The following is a 21,580-nucleotide window of genomic DNA, read 5'->3' as shown; positions in this document are numbered from 1 at the left end:
GGAATGGCTCACATGTTCAAAACTGCAGAAGTTTTACACTCTCTCTCTCTCTCTCACTCTCTCCCTCTCTCTCTCTCTCCCTCTCTCCAGCTGTAATCAGTCACGTTTTTAGAGTGTGAAATTACAATGTGTTTGGCAGGTGAGGGGTGAACAGGCTAGCTGGTTAAATATACGGTGTGTCTAACGACACAGTTTAAAACTCCCCGTCCGGATGTACCCTGTAAGACATAAAATAAACTATTTGCTAAAATACTGGTACGAAGGGCTCTGAATCACAGACTGGGGAACGTTGAGAAATTTGGCCCATCAGAGACGTTTAGAGTCCGGCGGTGGCTCGTGGTCGCCAGCGCGGTCGCCAGCGGAGAAAGAGGGACGTCTTTGTACGGAATGACAGCATAGGAGAACAACATGAATACTGACCACAGGGGACAACAAAATGAAAATGTGGCTTTTTTTTTTTTTTTTTTGTGATTCTCCCCCCCCCAGAATCTACTGTACGCTGGTCAGTGCACTCTTTCGTGACAGAAACCACACTTTCATGGGTTCTTTTTTGCCCTTCATGGTAACTGGTCCTCTGTATTCCAGGTGGAACTGGGGATCTGCGTTCTCTGCAGACTGCAAACACCTGCAGTCAGAGCACAGATGTTACATATACACAACGTTAAAATGCAAAGTAAGGCATTTAGAACAAATCCCCAAACCGGACTAAAGCCAGGCATTTAGAACAAATCCCCAAACCGGACTAAAGCCAGGCATTTGGAGCTGTTAGTTAATACATATATGCCATAAACATAAAGTAAGGTATTTAGGGCAAATTCTAAAACCAGAGAACAGCTCTAACCAGACTAAAGCCAGGTGTTTGGAGCTGTTAGATTGGCCGATGTTCTTGCGTGTGTCTGAAGGTTTCTGCTCACCTGTACGTGTACTCGGACACGTTTATCTTCCCTTTCTCTCCCGTGGTCTCTGTGCGACTTGTAAGGTTGACTGTGTTTCCAAACAGGCAGTAGCGGGGCATCCTTTGACCTATGACCCCTGTTACCACTTCTCCGGTGTGTATACCAATGGTGATCTGTTCACAGAAAACACAGCCAGCACAAGCCTTATGAGTGTGTTTGTCTTAACAGTTTCTCAGTGCTTGGTACGCTCACCAGTTTGGTCACTGGAACGGAATATTTTACAGTTGTGCCTGGAAATGTTTGTGCTTCCTCAATAGATGTGAACTCTCATTTTAAATAAATGGGTTAAATTTTTGGCCAGTGGCCATGGAATGAACAGGACCGGCTTCACCTCGCGCTCTTTATCACAGGACTTATTTCACACCAATGCCTTACTGACTTAAAACATCTTCAAACAGCCAACCAAGCCATTCTCCTACATTTACACTCATTCACAGAGCTTTACTGATGAAGACATAGTGTACTTTTCATTGTAATATAAGTCTTCATAAACATTTACTTTGATGTAAAGGAATATCTGTTTTGAAAATCTCTGTGACTGGCAGTTTGAAGCTATATGGTGGCTACCGAGAAACAAAGTCTTAGCTTTGACAGCACTGCTGTTCCCAACACAGCTGTTCCCAACACTGCTGTTCCCAACTCTGCTGCTCCCTACCCTGCTGTTCCCAACTCTACTGTTCCCTACCCTACTGTTCCCAACTCTACTGTTCCCTACCCTACTGTTCTGTACCCTACTGTTCCCAACTCTACTGTTCCCTACCCTACTGTTCCGTACCCTACTGTTCCCAACTCTACTGTTCCCTACCCTACTGTTCCCAACTCTACTGTTCCCTACCCTACTGTTCCCAACTCTACTGTTCCCTACCTTACTGTTCCATACCCTACTGTTCCCAACACTGCTGTTCTCAACACTGCTGTTCTCAACTCTACTGTTCCCTACCCTGCTGTTCCCAACTCTACTGTTCCCTACCCTACTGTTCCGTACCCTACTGTTCCCTACCCTACTGTTCCCTACCTTACTGTTCTCAACTCTACTGTTCTCAACTCTGCTGTTTTCTACCCTACTGTTCTCAACTCTGCTGTTCCCTACCCTACTGTTCCCAATGCGTTTGGATGAAGAATCAAACCTCGCACTGATGCCTTCTATAAACCCAATTACCCATTTCACCTTTTCAAAACAAATTTGCTTTTGTATTTGCAATGAACAGCAATATGACTATTGTTCTTTACGACTGTTTTCCTTGAGGCGTTGTAAATTCTCCCAGTTTTCATGTTGTAGCTGTTCATGGTCAGTTTACATCGCGCATGAAACTCCACATAAGTTCCATAATAGCCAAGTTCCATAATTACATATGATATTATACATTAATTTTCTATATAGAAAAAACAATATCAATTCCTGTAAACTTTAAACTTTTCTCTAATGTTGGAGTGAGCGCTGAGCTGAACACACTCAGAAGTGAGCGCTGTGAGCAGAGACCGGCACCAGCTCCAGGGCTGAAAGGGCTGAACTGAGCGGCTCAGAGTTTTACCCCGCGCCTCTGTCACGCACACCTCTGTGTCACGGCACTGAATGTTCTGGACAAAGTTAATGTCCGTCTATTTTTAAACCCCTGAATGGTACAATGATTTGAAGGGAGTATTTCTTTGCCAGACACAGCTCCTGTGTGTGTGTGTGTGTGTGTGTGTGTGTGTCTGTGTGTGTGTGTGCGTGCGTGCTTGCGTGTGTGTGTGCGTGCGTGTGTGTGCACACGTGTGTGTGCGTGCGTGTGTGTGTGTGTGTGCGCGTGCGTGCGTGTGTGTGTGCGTGTGTGTGTGTGTGTGTGTGCGTGTGTGTTCATGCCATCTGCCCAATAAACATGGCTCCCGTTTTGTCAGTGTCTGTTTTCCGACACCAACCTCTTGTCGGGTCAAAGATATCATAACAAACCCGGGCCGTCCATTTAAACAAACCCTGCACTGCAAAGGCTCAGCTCCTCACCAGCCTTAGTCAAGCAGCCCAGAGATTAGTCAGTCTGTTTCAACACGCACATGCACACACACACACACACACACACACACACATTTGACTGCTCAACTGCACTAAACTCCACTACCCAAACACGTCTCAAAGTGTCTCTGAGTGTGTTTTTAGAAACGTGAAATGTAGCGTTTTGGAGGCCACTACTTCTGCTTCTGGTTTGACTTCCATTTTGTCTGGAACAGGATTACAGAGGCTAATTGAATTTCGGGAGAAAAACCTGTGATTTAGAGAGAGAGAGAAAAAAAAAAGACAACGGTTAAATGCGGTTGGTGACCTAAATTTGGGTGACGCGCTGGCAAATGAGTCAGGAGTCTGTTCAGCTCCAACACTTCTCACTCGTCATCGAAGAACAGCGGGGGCGGTGCCACGTTAATGTCAAGGTTTCGGTTGACATGGCGACGGACGGAACGACAGATTGGAGGATTAAGTCATCTGTCCAAATGACATCCCATAATGTCGCATAAATACACCACTCATCGCCGTGTTTCGACGCCCAGGGGCCCGCGGGGCGGATCGAACAGCCGACGCGCCGTCTCTCTCGCTCAGACCACGAGAGCGTGCCGGGGTACGGGGGCTAAAGCCACGCTCCCATTTCACCTCTGTTTGATCTGAGCCAATTAAGGACACGCAGTGACTGTAATGTTCTGTACTCAGGTCTGTGCTTCACTCATTTTGCACATCCACTGGCACCGTTTTTTTCCATTAGCAGATGGCCTGGATGGATGTTCTCACTCACGACGGTGCCTGCTGGGAGCGCGTCTAGAGGGGCACGCAAAGTGCATGAAAACGGAATGAATCACATGATTTTTACAGACTCTCTTCAAAGGTACAAAAACGCTCTGCGTTTTCTCAGCAGTGTCTCCTGTGCCCTGGTTTATGGCTGCGTTGTATGCTCTCTGACAACCTAAACCATTGGTATCAGCCACAGTAGAAGAATTCCAGTTCAAACAGTTAGTCATGGAGAAACAGAGGCATGATGACCCTCAAGATGATGTATTAGAACTCTCTGTGTCCCTGAGTGCCACGGCACACTGAAAACTGGAGCTATGGGTTTAAAAAAAAAAACCATAAAAAAAACGAGTGTACTTCCTTAGAGGCTGTTTTTTTGGTGTGTGACCCCCTAGCTCTCACCTGGACGGGTTCCTCATCCACCTTTACCTGCCCGGCGATCTCCATCATGTCCAGAGCCAGGTGGCAGATGGACTGGGCGTGGTGTATGCAGGGCTCAGGAAGGCCGCTGACTGTCATGTATTTATCCCCAACAGTCTCCACCTGGTCAGAAAAAACACACGCACACACACACACACACACACGCTTTAGTCCTGTCCCAACAAGAGCAAAAAGTGTTTATGAACTCCTCCAAAGACAAGCTGTTCTTTTTTTTTTTTTTTTCCTCCCAAACAATTTCTGCAGCTCTTAGAGACTCTGCGTTGCTCCATGTTTAAAGCTCTTTAATGTTTTCTGGGCCTTCTCATAAGCCACGCAGTCTGGTGAAATGCAGGAACGTTTGTGTCCTTAACAGTCAGCGCTCTATGACTCCGCTGATGAAACAATATATTTTCCGTTGTGATTTGGAAAATTGCATTTGTCGAGAATATTCTCTGTTTGCAGCCCGCTGACTCTGCTGTGCTGTTTCAGACACACTGGCCGTAGATAACTTTAGGGAACATGCCTGGCAAACACAGGCTTGCCCTAAAATATTAGTCTTAGAATTGAATTTAGTCAGACAAATCATGACCTGTCTGGCTGGCCAACAGCTGGACACAAAGAGAGGCAGTGCGTAGCCAAAATGTAGGATTGTTTCTTTGTGCTACCAATATCTGGATTTGGCAAAAGCACCAAAGATTAAAATGAAAATAACTTTCATTTTTTTTCTTTTTTTTTTTTTTTTTTGTCCATGGCATTAGTTACTCGGCCACACACTCACAGAATAATCGCTTACAATCACTGGAGTCTGAACAACCCGCTCAGCTAAATACCCTTTAATGCCGTGTATGACAAACACTTAAACAGCTGATTCATTTAGAGCCAGCCGAGTCCCTCACGAGACAGTAAAAACCTCAGACCACCTAGTCACCCATGGCCTTAAGTAAATATTACTTTTTTTGGTTCCCCAGCTGTGAAACTCTACCCTCCTATTTAGAGCCGTTAGCACCAGTACTTAGAGTGCATTCTTGTCTGAAAGCCTAACGTATAAATCAGAGAGAGCATTGCGTTCTCTTTCTCTCTCTCTCTCTCTCTCTCTCTCTCTTTCTCTTTTCTTTTCTTTTCTTTCTTTAAGGAAAAAAAAGAACACCTCCCCAGAACACGGCCTCACTCTGAATCGGGGCTTTTAGATTTGAAGAGGTTTTGTAAGCGTCAGGATGGCTGGCATGGCTAAATGCAGTCCTTAATGACTACAGAACGGTAATGAGTCGCTCTTAGTGAGGCCAAAGAGGATGTGATGACCATTTAAAGTTTCAAAGCCTAAAATAAAATACGAATGAAATGATAAATTGACTAATCACAATATTTAACTAATATCACATTTAGTTGCATACTCTCAAGAGATAAGATTCAAATCTATCTGTCCATATAAACTATAGTCCTCTCTTGCTCTGTCTCTTGAGACATATATATATATAAATACACACACATATATACATACATATTTATATACACACACCCACACTACACACTGCATCTCCAGTAGATGTCTACAAAAAGCAGAAATCTATGTTCATATGACCCCTGTATGACCCCTGTGTCTGTGTAATTTGACTTGTTTTGTGTGTCTCAGCTGGGAAACATCAGCCTGTGCTGTGCCTGTAGTCTCTCTCTCTATCTAAATGCAAAACAGCTGAAAAAAGTTAAAACAGTCCCAAATGCCTCAGAACACCTCATCCATTTACGATACCCTGGTTTTATATCCACGTTAGTCTATAGAGGCCACGCATGCCCGGCTGTCTGTCCGACAGAAACACTACGCTTACAGCCGTATTAAAACATGGCCTCCGAACACCAATCAAAAATGGGCATCTGAGGTCTGAGCTGTAACAGGGTGGACACGAAATGCTGAGCTCCAAACGCTGAGGTGGAACAAAACGATCCTCTGTTTTTCGGGAACAGAACGTGACAAAAAAAAAAAAAAAGTTTGCCTTTCTCACCTTGTAGACGTACGGGTTTTTGCGGGAGTCGGTGAGGATGTCGAACCTGGTGTAGACATCGTTTAGGAGGTTGACGATTTTTATGGCTCCCTCGGCTGAGGCGTGTTTGCTGCAGAAGGCGTTGAAACCGACGATGCCGCTGAAGAGGATGGTCACGTTGTCGTAGCGCTTGGCCGGAACGGGACGTTTGTGCCGCAGTTCGTTGGCCACGGAGGGCGGGAGAACTGAGTACAGCAACCTAAAAAAGAAAAAAAAAAAAACCCCACACAGTGAGACACAGTGATATGCTGGACATAGATTAAAGCAGGACTAAAGGGGATTTTTAATGACAAATACCCGATAACGGCAACATTTAATCCCCGTACAGGCTTAATCTGTGTTGGCAAAAATTACCCAAGAATACAGTAACCTAAAAAAACACAGCTGTGTTTGGAAAATGACTTCATATCCTTCTGCACTCATCATCCAGTTTTGTAAACACAATGAAGCAAAATATTATTAGCTCTGGCTTTAACTGTATACTGAGCTCCACCTCATACTGAGCTGTTCACCCAGTCGCCTGCAGCTGATGGGGAAAACAATCAAAGCCACACACATGCCCTCAGAATATACCACATAATTAATAAGATTTGTATGTGCTCCCGTGGTCCATTTCTTTAATAAGATGTTTATGTAGTTTAATAAGATCTGTATGTAGTTTCATGAGATCTTTATGTAGTTTAATAAGATGTTTGTGTAGTCTCTGTGTACACTGATATCAGCCACAGCTCCAGATGATGAGCTGTCAATTCAAGTGACATCAGACCAAGTTAAGAGTGAACATCTTGTGGGATAAAGACTAGGGTCAGGCTACAGGCTAAAGGCTAAACACTCAGAGTATTATGGTCTGTCTGGTTTTGTCTGTGCTGTGTGTCTGTAATGCAGAATGCAGTGAAAGAGACATCATATGTGAGATTGAGGCTTAAGGATTACCAAAGTTCACAGATTTAACACTTTCACCAGGCAGTTCAGGGATTACCAAAGTCCAGATTTTAGAGCAAACTGTTTGTTTGTTTGTTTGTAAATTATAAACAAAATGGGCTGGATCCACTTCAGAGCCTGACGATGGATAGATGATAATTACTGAAACAGTCCACTTTGTCTTTTTTAGGGGGGCAATGTTTTCACATCTAGCCCGCCACTGAAGTGTCTGAGGAGGGTTTTGGGGGTGGGTGGTTCACATTGCCATGGCAACATCAAGGTCAAAAAACAAAAACAAAAACAAAAGAAAAACAAAACAAAACAAAAAAATGTTGTAACTGTATTACTGATCACATCTCAGACAGTGTCGCTAACATTTCAACACAACCCTGGACCAGAGTACAAATCAGCACATCAGAGCAGAGCGACCTCTGTTTTCCTCTCCTCTTTTATAAGGGTCATGAATAAATGTACGAGGTGAAAAGCCACCCCACCCCCCACCCCCCATCTTATTTGCAACAACGGTTCCTAAAAAAAAATCATTTCCCGCAACTTTGTGTGGGGCCTTATTTGCCCTCAGCGCATTCGAATGTAAAAACAGACAGCTCTCTCTCGCTCTCTATCTCTCTCTCTCGCTCTATCTCTCTCTCTCTGTCTCTCTCTCTCTCTGTCCCTCTCTCTCTCTCTCTCCGCCGTCTCTCTCTCTCTCTCCCTCTCTCTCTCTCTCTCTGTCTCTCTCTCTCCCTCTCTCTCTCTCTCCCTCTCTCTCTTTCTCTGTGTGTGTGTATGTAGAGGTGTGTCTCTGTGTGTGTGTGTGTGTGTGTGTGTGCACTGTAGGCCAGAAATGCTATTTTCCTCCCGTTTTCTTTTCGGAAAAATGAAAAGCAGCTCGGAGACTCGTTTGAAATAAACGACGGATGCTTCATTCCGCTGCCTCGCAGAACACAACAGAACCGGCGCCGTCCGACACCACTGCCTTTAGAGATAAGGCCCAAGAACTCCGTATATCCACAGCCTTTTTTTCCCCCGCTCCTGCATTTATCTGCAGCTAACACGCCCGCTAGCACAAAGCACAGGGTGACAGCTCCTCAGGCCAGGGACAGAACTCCTGCTAATACACGTTTGAAACGAAATTACGCATTCTGCCTTCAGAGGCACACTCCGTTCCCCAAACAGCCCCGGCTGTGATGGAGAGAGATGAAAGCTTCTCTCCAGCTCAGTTTAATAACCTAATTATTCAGCAGTGCTGTAGATTTCCCCTCACCGCACACTGCTCGACAGGTACAATTTCATCAGTCCGCAGACTCATCACACGCCCCCCAAACCAACATTAGCACCTTCACACACCAGATTTAAGGACACAAAATTAATGGGAAACCAAATATAACATTTTTTCTTTAGGTTTTGTGCCACAACGTGTGACCAAAAACATTGAGGAATATTTATTCCTGAGCCGTGTTGCTTGGACAGATGTCCTGGGGCACATGCGTCAGACGGGTTTCTTCCTTCACACCCTCACCGGCTCTTACTGCCAGGACTCTGACCCTAACCCTAACCCTTATATCCTTACATTACTCCCCCTGAAGAACAAGAGAACAGTGTTGGTTTTCCTCTCACTCCTCCTCTGCTCTGCCTTTAAGGTGGATTTGGATTTGGTCACTGAGAGAGGACGGCGCCTGCGGCCTCGACCTCACGTCTCAGACGACGTGAACTTTTTACACAGCGGGAGTTATGCAACAGAAGGATCTGTAACATGTGCCCGTGTTTGCCGTCTGGGCTCACCTCCACGCCGAAGTCTCCCTTGTTCTGAGCAAACACGCACGCTGAGGCAGACCACCTACCCAACAAGCTTTTGTTTACTCAAGACATAAACAAAGGGAAGCCATTTTAGGCTGGTATGAGAGGGAAAAAAATACGAACTGACTTTAATGTTAAACCCGCTGCACCAGGGCTATGTTTTGGTAATTTGCGAAGCTGGTAAGATAAAAAATAAAGCGGTGTCTTTGGTACCACCCTCGTGGAAGACCTGGCCATTACTTCAATTAATCTGAGATGCAGACCTGTTTTCAGAAGCCCATTGCTATAAAAACTAACACTGGCCAGCTGTTGTATTCTTAAATACTTCAGACAAGCTTCAAAACCAGTTGGGCGGTTCCTGAGACTTTCTGTAAAGTCCTCGACTGTAGATGACTCTGTAGACAGCTCTCAGAAAACATGAAGCCAGACCAATGTAACAATTAAATCAAAACTCAAAAGCCTATCAGTGTGTTAGTCAAGACATTAACACTAACACAGCATTTCCTTGAGTAACAGAAAAAAATAAAGTCATTGCGACTGAAGTCCAAAATAAGTGATGTTTCACAGACAGGTTTATCTGAATGTTCCAGTCGTTTTGTTTTTGACGTCTGAAAGGAGGGGGAAAGAGGACCTGTCAGTTTTCTTTTTCTCGTCCTCCAGGGCACGGAGCGTGTGCTGGAGACGGTCTGTGAGGATCTCCAGCTCCTGCGTCAGTTTGTACTCCTCTCTGAACTGCTCCCCGAGGAGAACCAGGTCCCGCGTGGCGTCGTGAAGCGGGATGTCACTCAGGTAGAGGCCCCGTCTCGTCAAGTCGTCCAGATTCATCACACTGACAGAACAGACAGAACAAAACGAGAAGAAAAAAAATCAAATGCACAGTCTTCAGAAAAGACACAACATCGGAAAACATGCGACCTCGGATTACATGCAACCTCAAAACGCTCAAAACCTAAGAGTGAACACAACCCCCCAAGAACAAGCAATCCTCAAACACACACAGCCTCAGGAAACACACTTATTAAAAACACACACACACACACACAACCTCAGGATAAACAGAATCTCAACACACACATACACACACACACACACACACACACACACACACAACTACAGAAAAAACACTATCCTGAAACTTCATTCAACCTATGTTTTAAGAACTTGAAGTGCTTCATTTTTCCTGGGAGAGACAAAACACAGCAAGAATCCGAAGACCGTCATAAATAACCAAAGCAAAGTGTAGCTTCATTAAACAGCGCACTGGCCTCTTTCTAACCCAAACAGTCTGCCCAAGGTACCTGCATACACACGTCAGCAATTCAGCATGCGTGTATTTCTCATGTGGCTAGAGAGAAGAGCATTTCCACTGACATTTTGGAGGAAAGTAAGGACCCATCCATGTCATGTGTACGCAGGGCAGGGCCTGGCCCTGTGCTGATAAACAACCTCGACTATTACTCCCTGCTCTCTCTCTCTCTCTCTCTCCCCTCCCTGCCTCCAACACAACCCTTACAAACACTGTACCTCATTGCTATGGCAACTGACAGGATTTTAATTTACCTCCCAAACTCAGCACACAATGAATGGAGATTACTATTAAAGCACTATCTAAACATAAAAGGCAAAAAAAAAACCGAATGAAACGACCTCCAAGGCGGTAAAACAGAATTAACGTTAAAAGCGACATGTTGACACCATTTCTCAAGCACGAACTAATATTCACGCAGAGAATAATGGAATTAAATTTATCCCTCGCCACCAAGTGGTAAAACCAAAGAACTCTTATAGAGGAGAAGGGTGTGGCATTGGCGTGGCCTGTGCTAGCCTCACTCCTCTTTACCGCGGCGCCTGCCATAAGAGGGCCGGACAAAGCCGACCGCTTAGGCAGAGCATTCTACGCTGAAAGAGAGGAGGGAAAATTCAATAAGGAGACGCACTAATGTTGTCTCACTCCTGTCGTACGCTGCTGATACCGTAGCTTCTTAGGCTGTCGCAGTGACTGTTGTTACGGCGACGACTGTTATGCTGCCTGTTGCGGCAGCAGCTATTCTGGTGAGTGTTGCCTCGGCAACTGTCGTGATGGTGTCTGTTGCCAAGGCAACAGTTCTGGACAACTGGAGTTTGTGTTAAGGTGACGGTGAATCCGGGTCGTGTAAATCCGGACTGCGTCATAGTCATACCTGGGAGAACAGAGGAAGAGGATGTTTTCGGTCTCGGGCAGAGAGATCATCTGACCCTTCAGCCTGAGGCAGCTTATCTCAGCACCCGTCAGCTCGTCCTCGCTCTCCGACATCTCCACGTTCAACAGGCCTTCCTATAAGTCAAACATACGAGAGACAGCACTGTCGTTAGTCAGGCCTTCCTATAAGTCAAACATACAAGAGACAGCACTGTCGTTAGTCAGGCCTTCCTATAAGTCAAACATACAAGAGACAGCACTGTCGTTAGTCAGGCCTTCCTATAAGTCAAACATACGAGAGACAGCACTGTCGTTAGTCAGGCCTTCCTATAGGTCAAACATACGAGAGACAGCACTGTCGTTAGTCAGGCCTTCCTATAGGTCAAACATACGAGAGACAGCACTGTCGTTAGTCAGGCCTTCCTATAGGTCAAACATACGAGAGACAGCACTGTCGTTAGTCAGGCCTTCCTATAGGTCAAACATACGAGAGACAGCACTGTCGTTAGTCAGGCCTTCCTATAGGTCAAACATACGAGAGACAGCACTGTCGTTAGTCAGGCCTTCCTATAGGTCAAACATACGAGAGACAGCACTGTCGTTAGTCTCCGAGATGGTAAATCTACGTTACTATAAATGTCTGGTCTGTGGTGGGTCTCTGAGATGGTAAATGTGTGATATGATATTGTAAATGTTATAGGCATAGTCAGGGGCTAACTAACGAGTGATACTGTAAATATTTGGGGTGCGATCGGAAGTTCTTACCTTGCTGCGTAGCACAAACACCGTGTTGATGTGAGACAGGATGCCGTGGAAACTGAAGTCAATGTGTGGACGCACCAAACTGAAGACAGATGACAGGTTGCAGATTCCAGGCTGAAGCTGAAAAAAAAAAAGATGAAAAAAGATAAAAAATAATAAAAACATTAGGAATCCATGACAGCACATGCTGGTTGTGATGAAACAGTCAGCCATTTGATTGGTTGATGAAGGTGAGAGGTGGCCTGTTAGGCATCATTCTATTACTCTCCACGTCTGCAACCTTCTTAATATCAGCTCCAACAGGAAACTGCGTTTGGCCACATAAACACGAATATCAATTCCCCTCTCACACTGACAAGCCAGAGCTGGTTACTGTTGTGCAGTCCAATAAAACGTTTTAAAACATTTTAAAAAATATATATTCTGCAACAGACAAGGGCCAATGCAAGTCTATGTCAAAGTGGAACGAGGCAAAGAGCCTGTAAGGATGGTGTTAAAAAACCCATGGGGTCTGTTTTCTGTTTTTACCTCTTGGTCATAAATGATACTAATCAGAGACAGCACATCCTAAACAGCTCTAATGTATCACTTATTGATACATACGGCAGACATCACTGAGGTGTTGCTATGGAGAATGCACTGGAATGGAATCTTCTGTAAAGCACCAGGGTGACCTGATATCGCACCTTCTGACTAGAATTTTCTCAGCACCTGTAAGAAGCTGCACTATGAATAGGAATGTAAAAACGGGAGATTTTAAAAGCAATGCCCCCAGCATTGGTCTAAAAAAAGATCATTCATTTTATTCGCAGTGTATTTCTGGAGCGCTTTCTCTCTCTCTCTCTCGCTCTCTTTCTCTCTCTCTCTCTATCTTGCTCTCTTTCTCTCTCTCTCTCTCTCTCTCTCTCTCGCTCTCTTTCTCTCTCTCTCTCTATCTTGCTCTCTTTCTCTCTCTCTCTTTCTCTCTTGTGTGAGGGAGAAACAGAGGAACAGAACAGGAAATACTCATTAAACACTCATTAAATATGGTTCTATAGCTCCAGACCACAGTCCCAGAATTTGTGACCACAGTAACAGAATTTGAGGTCATATCTCTACATGTCTCACATCTCACGGCTGGCTTTTGCATTTCTCATGTTCGGTTTTAAAATTCGAGTTTTAAACTGTGGGACTGTGTTTATGCTCTGGTCTGATGAACTGCAGGACAGATTAGTCCTTCTCTGCTTGGTCTCTCAGGTTAACACACAGTGACACTGACCTTGGAAAGGAACAGTAGTCTTTTTTTTTACCACTGTGTTCTTTCTACAAACAACAGAACACGAGCAGGGGCCTGTCACTTTCTCTGGGCTTTGACAGATGACTTTCAGGATGCTAATAATTAGCATCTGTATTGCCTGAAACTATGGGAGCCTAGCGGGCCAAGGGAATCCAGAGATCTGAGTCGCGTACACTTTCACTGTTTGTCGTTAGCAGGCAGCTTACGTTAGCATTTTGGAACTCAGCCATTGCCAGTAGTGGAAAGAATCAAACCATCTATGTACTGAATTGTTTTAAGGTAGAAACATGATGGTAAAAAGATTTTGAAAATTAATGAGAACTTCCCTTAAGGTAAAAAAGGACTGCAAGCAGTGATAATTTTTTTAACGATCAGTCTATCGCCGATTTTAAGTAATTGTCTAATCTAATGATTACTTTCCTGATTCACGTGTGTGCAGATTGTATTGCCTACAACCATACCATTACATTGAACCAAAATGTAGCCAGGAAAAATGAATGACTGAATCGCTTAATGGTCATTTGTGTGAGGAATGCAAAGTAGAGTGGTTAACAATTCAAATGAATTGTCTTAAATGTCAGAAAAACGACCAGAGAAGACAGGCTGCCGCGGTATATCATTGATGTACTACACTATAGCCTTCCCCATGAGACATTTGGTTGTCCAGTATGTATAGGGTACAGGGTAAGCCCGTGATAACAGAGCAAACATTAGCCTCTCAGTTGCTCATTAAAAGCATTCCCTCAGTCTGTCTGTGCAATAAGCGACTTCTTTTTTTTCATGGTACAAAGAAAACAGACATGATATTGTCCCTCGTGCTTCCTGCAGTGTACCTCACTCTGCTGAACATCAGACGTGTGGTTTGCACTGTACAGCTCTTCATTATTGTTCATTCATTTATTTATTTTGGTTGTTTGTTTTTTCCATGCAACAACACTAAAAATCGACGTTTAGAATATTTCATATTAGATGCCGACTTGAATAATTGTCGCAACCCTCAGGTAAAGTCAGCCAAACATCTGAGTAAGTCTACTCAGAAAATGAGATGTAAGTGGATGTGAGAGACAGAGGTGCATGGATGCTGTTACCTGGGGCAGGACTCTGAAGATTGCGTTCCCACACTGAGTCAGGGTCAGATCCTTGTCAAACATCAGGTGGAAGGGAAACGCTTTGCAGAACGTGTAAGGGCTTATGCGCGTCTCCTGGGTCCCGTTCTCCTCCACACCGTCCAGATCCTCATAAAACGCCTCCTCCTCAGAGTCTTTCTCTTCAATCAGAAACTTAATATGATCACACTCGTCGCCTTTCTGCTGGATCACCTGCCGGAGAATTCCAGAACATTCCACCGTTACATTTAGTCAATTAGCTGACATTCTTATTTAGAACATTATATAGTTATTGCTCTCTGCATTCAAAGTTACACAACGCTGGAGCGTTTAAACACCTTGTTTGCACGTCGGCACTGAACCGTCATACCGAGGGATTCAAACCCACAACCTGCTGATTGCTGAGCTGCTTCCCTTTTTCCTCTAATCTCCATGGCTTCATTGCCTTGACTTACACTTTGGTCACGGCTAAATTAAAAACTGCAGTGTAAGGGTTGAGAGGTTGAGTCCCGTCTGAGGGTCATGGGTTCAATTCCCAGCCTGACTGGAGAATTAAATATGTGGTGAGATACAGTTGACCTGACCCTATCCCTAAAATAACTCTGAGTCCATAATACCACGTGACAGCTGTCTCCCCACAGACACAGTGGGTCAGTGTGTGCTGATGGTGTTGTCAGTAGTGAGGTAAAAGACTAAACTGATGATGAAGGATGCATTGTAACTGCACTGCCCATCTCTGGACTGTCCCACTGCACCATGTCCTGGACAGGGAGAGAAGGAATACTCCTATTGGCCAATTGCTGCTGCATGCGTGAGAGAAGACTCACGACAGTCCGTGAAAAGTAAAAACGTTTAAGGGTTTTTAAGGTTTATTGGCTTTGGAATACAGTCATGCTTCTAAAGGAGAGAGACCTTACATGTCTCGTTATTGTTTTCTGTTTGTTTGGGTTTTTTTGCTTGTTTGTTTGCTTGCCATGGCTGAGTCGATACAGATATCCGGCTTCACATTTGTGCTATAGAGCACCAATACAAGCATCAGATCAGTGTATTTAAGCCAATGCATAAAGACAGATGTCATTCAGTTATGATCTCTGCCTCTTACAGGATACAGCCACCCACCGCATCCAGTGGCTTTAGCTTGTGCTGAGCGTGGTGATGTTAGCATAATAACAGACAGAACATGTATTTTTCGCATTAAAAACATGACCGGGCTTGATGAGGTACAGCCTATTGATTCGATGCCGCGTTTCAGTGAAAACTCTGCTTACTACATTGTAAGCTTATGAGTGATTCAGCAGAGTGCGGTAACTGGAAAGCCTAATCATGGCGTTATTCAGTAAAGCTGAGAGTGCAGGAGAGCTGTGGAAAAAACGGAGGACAAGGATAGATCAGAGTTTGGCGAAGACAGCAATATTTTTTTTCTTTCTTTTTTTTTTTTTTTTTGCTGGTAACTGAGCCCATATTATTGACGTCAATGCGCTGTCTCTTTGCCCTGCCGTTTCCATGGCAACCTTGGCTAACATTTGGGGAAATCAGGTGTTGCATTCGGAGAGGCTGTCAGCTCTGCTCTTTCATTTCACACTAAGCATGAGGAGGAAAAAAAAAAAAAAGACAGCACAGTGTCGCAAAGATGATTAGGACGGAATCCTGAAGAAGCCTTTCGCCGAAAATCAGACAGCAGCGGCGGTCTCTCTCTCTCTCACTCTCTCTCTCCCTCTCACTCTCTCTCTCTCACTCTCACTCTCTCTCTCTCTGACTCGCTCTCTCTCTCACTCTCTCTCTCTCACTCTCACTCTCACTCTCTCTCTCTCACTCTCTCACTCACTCTCTCTCTCACTCACTCTCTCTCCCCACCCCTCACTCTCACTCTCTCACTCACTCTCTCTCTCTCTCTCACTCTCTCACTCTAACTCTCTCTCTCTCACTCTCACTCTCTCTCTCACTCTCACTCTCTCATTTTCTCACTCCCTCTCTCTCTCTCTCACTCTCTCTCTCTCACTCTCTCATTTTCTCACTCTCTCTCTTCCTCTCTCTCTGGTTTGTAATGAGATATTTTGTGTGTAGAGACAATAGCGTAATGATATTTCAGGTCTCCTCTCGCTTCACTGATATCTCTCTGTAGAGCCCTTGTCACTTTGGGTTGTTTACATTGTCAGACTGTGTTTCATCATCATTACGTGCACCCATAATGAACAATATCGTTTTGATTAATTAGCGTAATTCTAACCATGAAAACGTGTGTGTGTGTGTGTGTGTGTGTGTATGTTGGCACTCATCATATATTTGCTCTCATAGGTACATTTGGTCCACACAGTGCCACAAGATCATGGCTCACACACACACACATACCCACTATGACATAGGGCTACTACTGGCATGAGACCAATTTAAGTTTACTCTTATGTAGTGTATGTTATTGTTGTCTTGTGTCACCCTGACGGGCAAGAGAACACTCCTATCCTTCCCTTCAGCACAACCACACCTCCCAAACAAACACAAACCTCCGCTTAGCAATAGGACAAACCTCCCAAACAAACACAAACCTCCCAAACAAACACAAACCTCCGCTTAGCAATATGACAAACCTCCCAAACAAACACAAACCTCCGCTTAGCAATAGGACAAAGGTACAAACCTTCATCTCAATCTCTGTCCCGTGGATTTGCTGAGCGACGGTCTTGATGATGCCGATGACGATGTCCTGGAGCCCCTCCCTCTCGGAGTAGTAGTGGAGGATCAGGCTGTTTCCCTTTTCCGCGTCCGTGCAGCGGAAGGACGGCGCGCGCATCCCAGGGTAGATGGTGCCCAGGTGATCATGGAGGGCATCCAGGTTCTGTCAGACAGAGCGACCAGTCCCACCAGTCCATTCATTCACAGTCAATCCCAGTCAATCCACTGGGGCTTTCCTGAATGAGGACCTCAACCATACCTGATGATTACTAAAGCACCGTGTTTCTAGACCACACAGTGCAGTATTCTTAAAATACTTATGTCTCACACAGACGCACACAGAATGTTACTTTGTCTCATCAAAGAAGATCCTTCACTAACTCTGTATGAAGTGGTCATAGAGTTGATATAGTAAAAGCATGACACATTTGATGCAGTGGTCGCGTGAGCTGATGACCTCTAACAGAGCATTAGTGGTAATTACTGCGCTGTGCGTTGTGCTTTTGCTCTCTGTTCCTGAGCATTCCGAAAACTGTAAATAATAACAAGGATTCTCACTTGTAAGAATTCTCGAACGTTGGAGCCCAACACGCGGAGAATGGTGTCGTAGCCAGATTCCTGACAGAACTCAAAGAACATCTTCCCAAACATCTGAAGGATATCTCCGGCATCGATCTCTGTTTGGAACAGAAACACACTTCCAAATCTGACAGCGCAAAAATGTATTAGTTTATAAAAAGGATGTTGAGGTTTTCTGTGACCTGGTTTTCATACGTGTAATTCAGTCCTCTGAACATCAAGACAACCCCCCCTATAAACCCTTGGTTAACTATTGTCTCATTTGACCTCCACAGTCACTGAGGTCTTTCACTACCCTTAATTAAACATAAACCTCTGGCCACAAGTCACTGTCACCAGTTCTTATACGCTTAAGTACTAACTGTATGATTTCGTTACGCGAGTCTCGCTGATAACTGAAAGGCTGTAGTGATGTGATGGAGGACTATGGCTGAAAATGCAGGTAAAGAAAACTGTGCAGGCCAGGCGGTGGGGAGAACTAGCTGGAGTTTATCTGAAACACAAAGAATCACAAACACAGACTTACTCAGTACTTTGCTTGCAGCGGCCACAAGGTCGTATGTTTTGGCATCTTCATAAATGATCCTGACCAGGAACTGGCCCTCCACATCCAGCTGAGCCTCCCTCCTAATGAACAAACCCAAACACACAAGACCGCAAAAAACGATCATGTCAAAAAACCTCATGATAACTAACTATAACTAACATATAAAACAGTGTAACTTTTTTTTTTTTTTTTAATCTGAATCCTCAGGACTGTCCAGACATTTCTGTGTCAATCCAAGGGCCATCACACCAAAATCAGTTTGTCTTCTGATGGACGAACAGCATGATTAACAAACTCAGAGGGCAAACGCACTGTTCATGAGGTCACATTATAAATGACCTCTGTGCTTCATAGAGATCAGTGTTTCCTAGAGATGTTTCATAGAGAACATTTATGTTTCATTTCCCGTCATGAGCGGTGTAAAAGAACGGAAGCGTCACGTGCTTGAGAGAGGAGACTGTTCAAGGCCTCAGGATCTCCTCAGTGATCACAGTTACGCTGCGTGTGTTTTAAACGCCATCGATTCATGAACGAACGGCGTGGATCCGTTTACCGCAAGAGTTCAGTGCAGCAATTAAGAGTGAATTTTCCACGACTGTTATCAATCTAAATGAGATCTGTTTGGCCTAATTAGTGGTTTGACCTGGGAAAACAAATATTGATTTTCAATGCTGACCTGCAATGATAAATGAGAACATGGGCAAATACACCAGAGAGGCTGAAAAACACGTGAGAGAGAGAGAGAGAGAGAGACAGAGGAGGCAAAAAAAAAGAAGAAAAAACCCCCAGAGCAGCAGAGTAAAAAGGTAGAAACAGAAACACGTCCGTTTTGGTAAGTGGGCTAAAGTAATGTTGCTATAACGTTAGGCTGGATTGGTTCCTCCTGAGATGACAATACACAGACTCCTCACAGCTTGTTTACGGGAGAGAACAGCTGGACCTCTGAGAAAGCCCGATACTACAGGTCTGAACCGTGTGACAGAGCAGCCGGCGCGTCAACCCGAGCACCGTTCACGCTCTTTTAGAGGAAGAGAGATGAAGCATTTATGTAGCCTCTATAGCTTGTTCCTATAATGTCTGTGAAAGAGTTCTATTTTAAACACACACACTTTCACAGAGCTGAGACAGCCAGTCACAGTCACAGAACAGTTAAGTTACACAAGTTTGGTTTTCAGGAATGGGAGAATCTGGGAGCTGACTCACCCGGAGAATCAATTTTGTTTTATTGTAATGATATTTTACTACTTGGAGTTTGGGCTGCAAAATGGCTGGCCAGTCTGTCTCTACAGTAATTACATTAGAGAAGTAAAATGGCAGATCGTTCTGTTTCCCCATACAAACATTAAATACAGATTTGTCAGTTTTTTGAAAGAAAAACATTTAACCAAACGTCCATTACTAGTCAATAATAAAGAGGAATTCCACACGAGGCAGTTTTGATTTTTGGCTTCGAGTTTTACTAAATTGTTAAGTCTTGTTTAATCGAACATCCCTCAGCAATAAATTCCCTTCAGAACAGACAGTCTCCAGTCAGGATCTTTTGTGTATATCAGGATTAGGTTTAATCCTCGTCTCAGAAACCTGGCCTAGGCTTTACCATCTAACAGACAGCAGATAATATTGCTATTGCTACTATTACTATTATGATTGTTGTTGTTGTTGTTGTTGTTATTATTATTATTGGTAATAATAATAATAATAATAATAATGATAGTAAGGACAACTCTAAAGTGCTGAATGTAAATATTTTATCAAGAAATGTACACATGCAAACGTTTTTAAGTGCATATGGAAAAATTATGCACAATTTTTTTTTCTAATTTAACAGCCTACACGGCAGTTATCAAAATAATGGTGAAATACTGAATTGTTTCAAAAGAAGGGAAATGTTGCATTGAGCGTGAAGCGTGAGGCCATGCAAAGCCCTTCAAACTCACTTAATGTCTTCCCACACATCTGGGCCGTAATTTCTCAACACCAGAAGTTCCAAGGCGTGGTTGACAAACCCGTACTGCAGAAACAGATTAAAAACAAACAAACAAACAAACACATCTTATTTTGTCACATCTATACATGGTAATAGCATAGTCGTAAATACTGAAATCAATAGCGGCATATTCCTGCAATTGCAATAAAATGACATCACCATGGCACCGTTTCCCTGACCCTAATTTGTCATTTGCTTTTGGTAGGCGTCGCACTTAAAATTAGCGTTAGGTTATTTCTCAGTGTAATATTTGCCTCAGAAAAGCCCATCACAGCATTAAACATCGAGCTCTTGAACCCGCTTATAAATTACCAAGACGATGCAACTAGAGGCTCTACAGACTTGCGAGATTTTTTTTACTGGAAAAAAAAAGCGTCTAAACGTTCATTGGAAAGGTCGCGATGCATCGGTAAGTACAATCGAATATGATTAGCGCTACATACCATTATTTGTCAAATTCTTCAATCCTCCTTTCGTAAAACAGTCTCAAAACAGCAACACTGCACCGCTTGCAGCTGTTCCGTGAGATACCACCATTCCTGAAACTATGTCCGGAATGATTGGCACACGAAGTATCCAATGGTGGGTCGCGGATCCGCGAGCGTGGGCAGTGGAGCACCGATAGCATGCATGGCGTATGCCCTCGCGATAGTCCTCGACGATGCTTATGCTTTGATTTACAAGATCAGACGCCAGCTGTCAACACCTGACTGCTATTCAAAGTCACCTTGCAAGTTAATTAGAGTGGAATGTTCAAACAACCATACCTCTCTTACAACCGTCTATTGCCAGATCAAGGAATTGCGCACTGTTTCATGCTTTCATCTGCTCATTTCAGCTGCTTGTATTTTTAGTGTTAAATTGTCATATTACTACTACTAATATGTTATGTTGTCGTGCATCCAGCTTGGCTATAGTTTGTTTGTGACCGTTTTCTTTCTTTTCTTTCTAATGGTGTGTATTTTTCATATTTTAATATTAGGCAACCAACATCCCAGGGCTTTTCTCATCGCTGTTGCGGATGTAAATAGATATTGATGTTTCTTTGATCCAAAGGTCTAAAAATTTCAAATCCTGAAATGAATCCTAACATTGCTTTACCTGAATAATAGCCAGAGAAATGAAGTCCAGTTTGTTTTGTTGGAATCTGTGCGTAGAGGCTGATTCAGAAGTATTAGATGCTTGGTAACGATTCTAAGTAAAAGGAGCTAGACTATGCAGGAAACATGTTAAAGGATGCATTAGACTCTAAGTACTGCAAAGTTTGCCACTGACATGGTTGCTGTATAAGAGTGACTCTGTTACTGTCTCCATAAGCAAATCACTAACAATATGTACTGAGGAGAATGAACTGTTTGAAGCGCTGGCGACAACAGCACTGTTACATTTAGTCACAAGTTTACATATACCCATCTCAGACACATCTGTACACATCTGTATTTATATCTCTAGTGTTATTAATGTCTGCAAAACTAATGTTGACATGAGCGTAGCTGTGGCCAAAATACAAAGTGTCCAACCGTGGTCCAGTCTGGTTCGGTCCAGTCCGGTTCGGTCCAGATGTCAGCGTGGGTGGCCCCCACATCTCTCCA

At 43.9% G+C, this 21,580-nt stretch overlaps 1 protein-coding gene across 1 annotated transcript; it reads right to left on the bottom strand.

Annotated features, from left to right (window-relative positions):
* Positions 1-489: 489 nt before the first annotated feature.
* Positions 490-20,480, bottom strand: gucy1b1 (guanylate cyclase 1 soluble subunit beta 1). The gene is made up of 13 exons (XM_030788251.1): positions 20,432-20,480; positions 19,939-20,012; positions 17,981-18,081; positions 17,434-17,552; positions 16,841-17,038; positions 14,188-14,418; positions 11,827-11,943; positions 11,063-11,196; positions 9,514-9,711; positions 6,126-6,363; positions 4,111-4,251; positions 915-1,069; positions 490-625 (listed from the first exon to the last, which is right to left on the bottom strand). The coding sequence occupies exons 1-13, from the start codon at positions 20,432-20,434 to the stop codon at positions 490-492; spliced, it is 1,845 nt and encodes a 614-aa protein (XP_030644111.1). The 5' UTR covers positions 20,435-20,480.
* Positions 20,481-21,580: the final 1,100 nt, after the last annotated feature.

Source organism: Chanos chanos, chromosome 11 (assembly GCF_902362185.1).
Source record: "Chanos chanos chromosome 11, fChaCha1.1, whole genome shotgun sequence".
Lineage (NCBI taxonomy): Eukaryota > Metazoa > Chordata > Actinopteri > Gonorynchiformes > Chanidae > Chanos > Chanos chanos.
The sequence above is the reverse complement of the archived record's forward strand: the minus strand, read 5'-3'. Positions and strand labels throughout refer to the sequence as shown.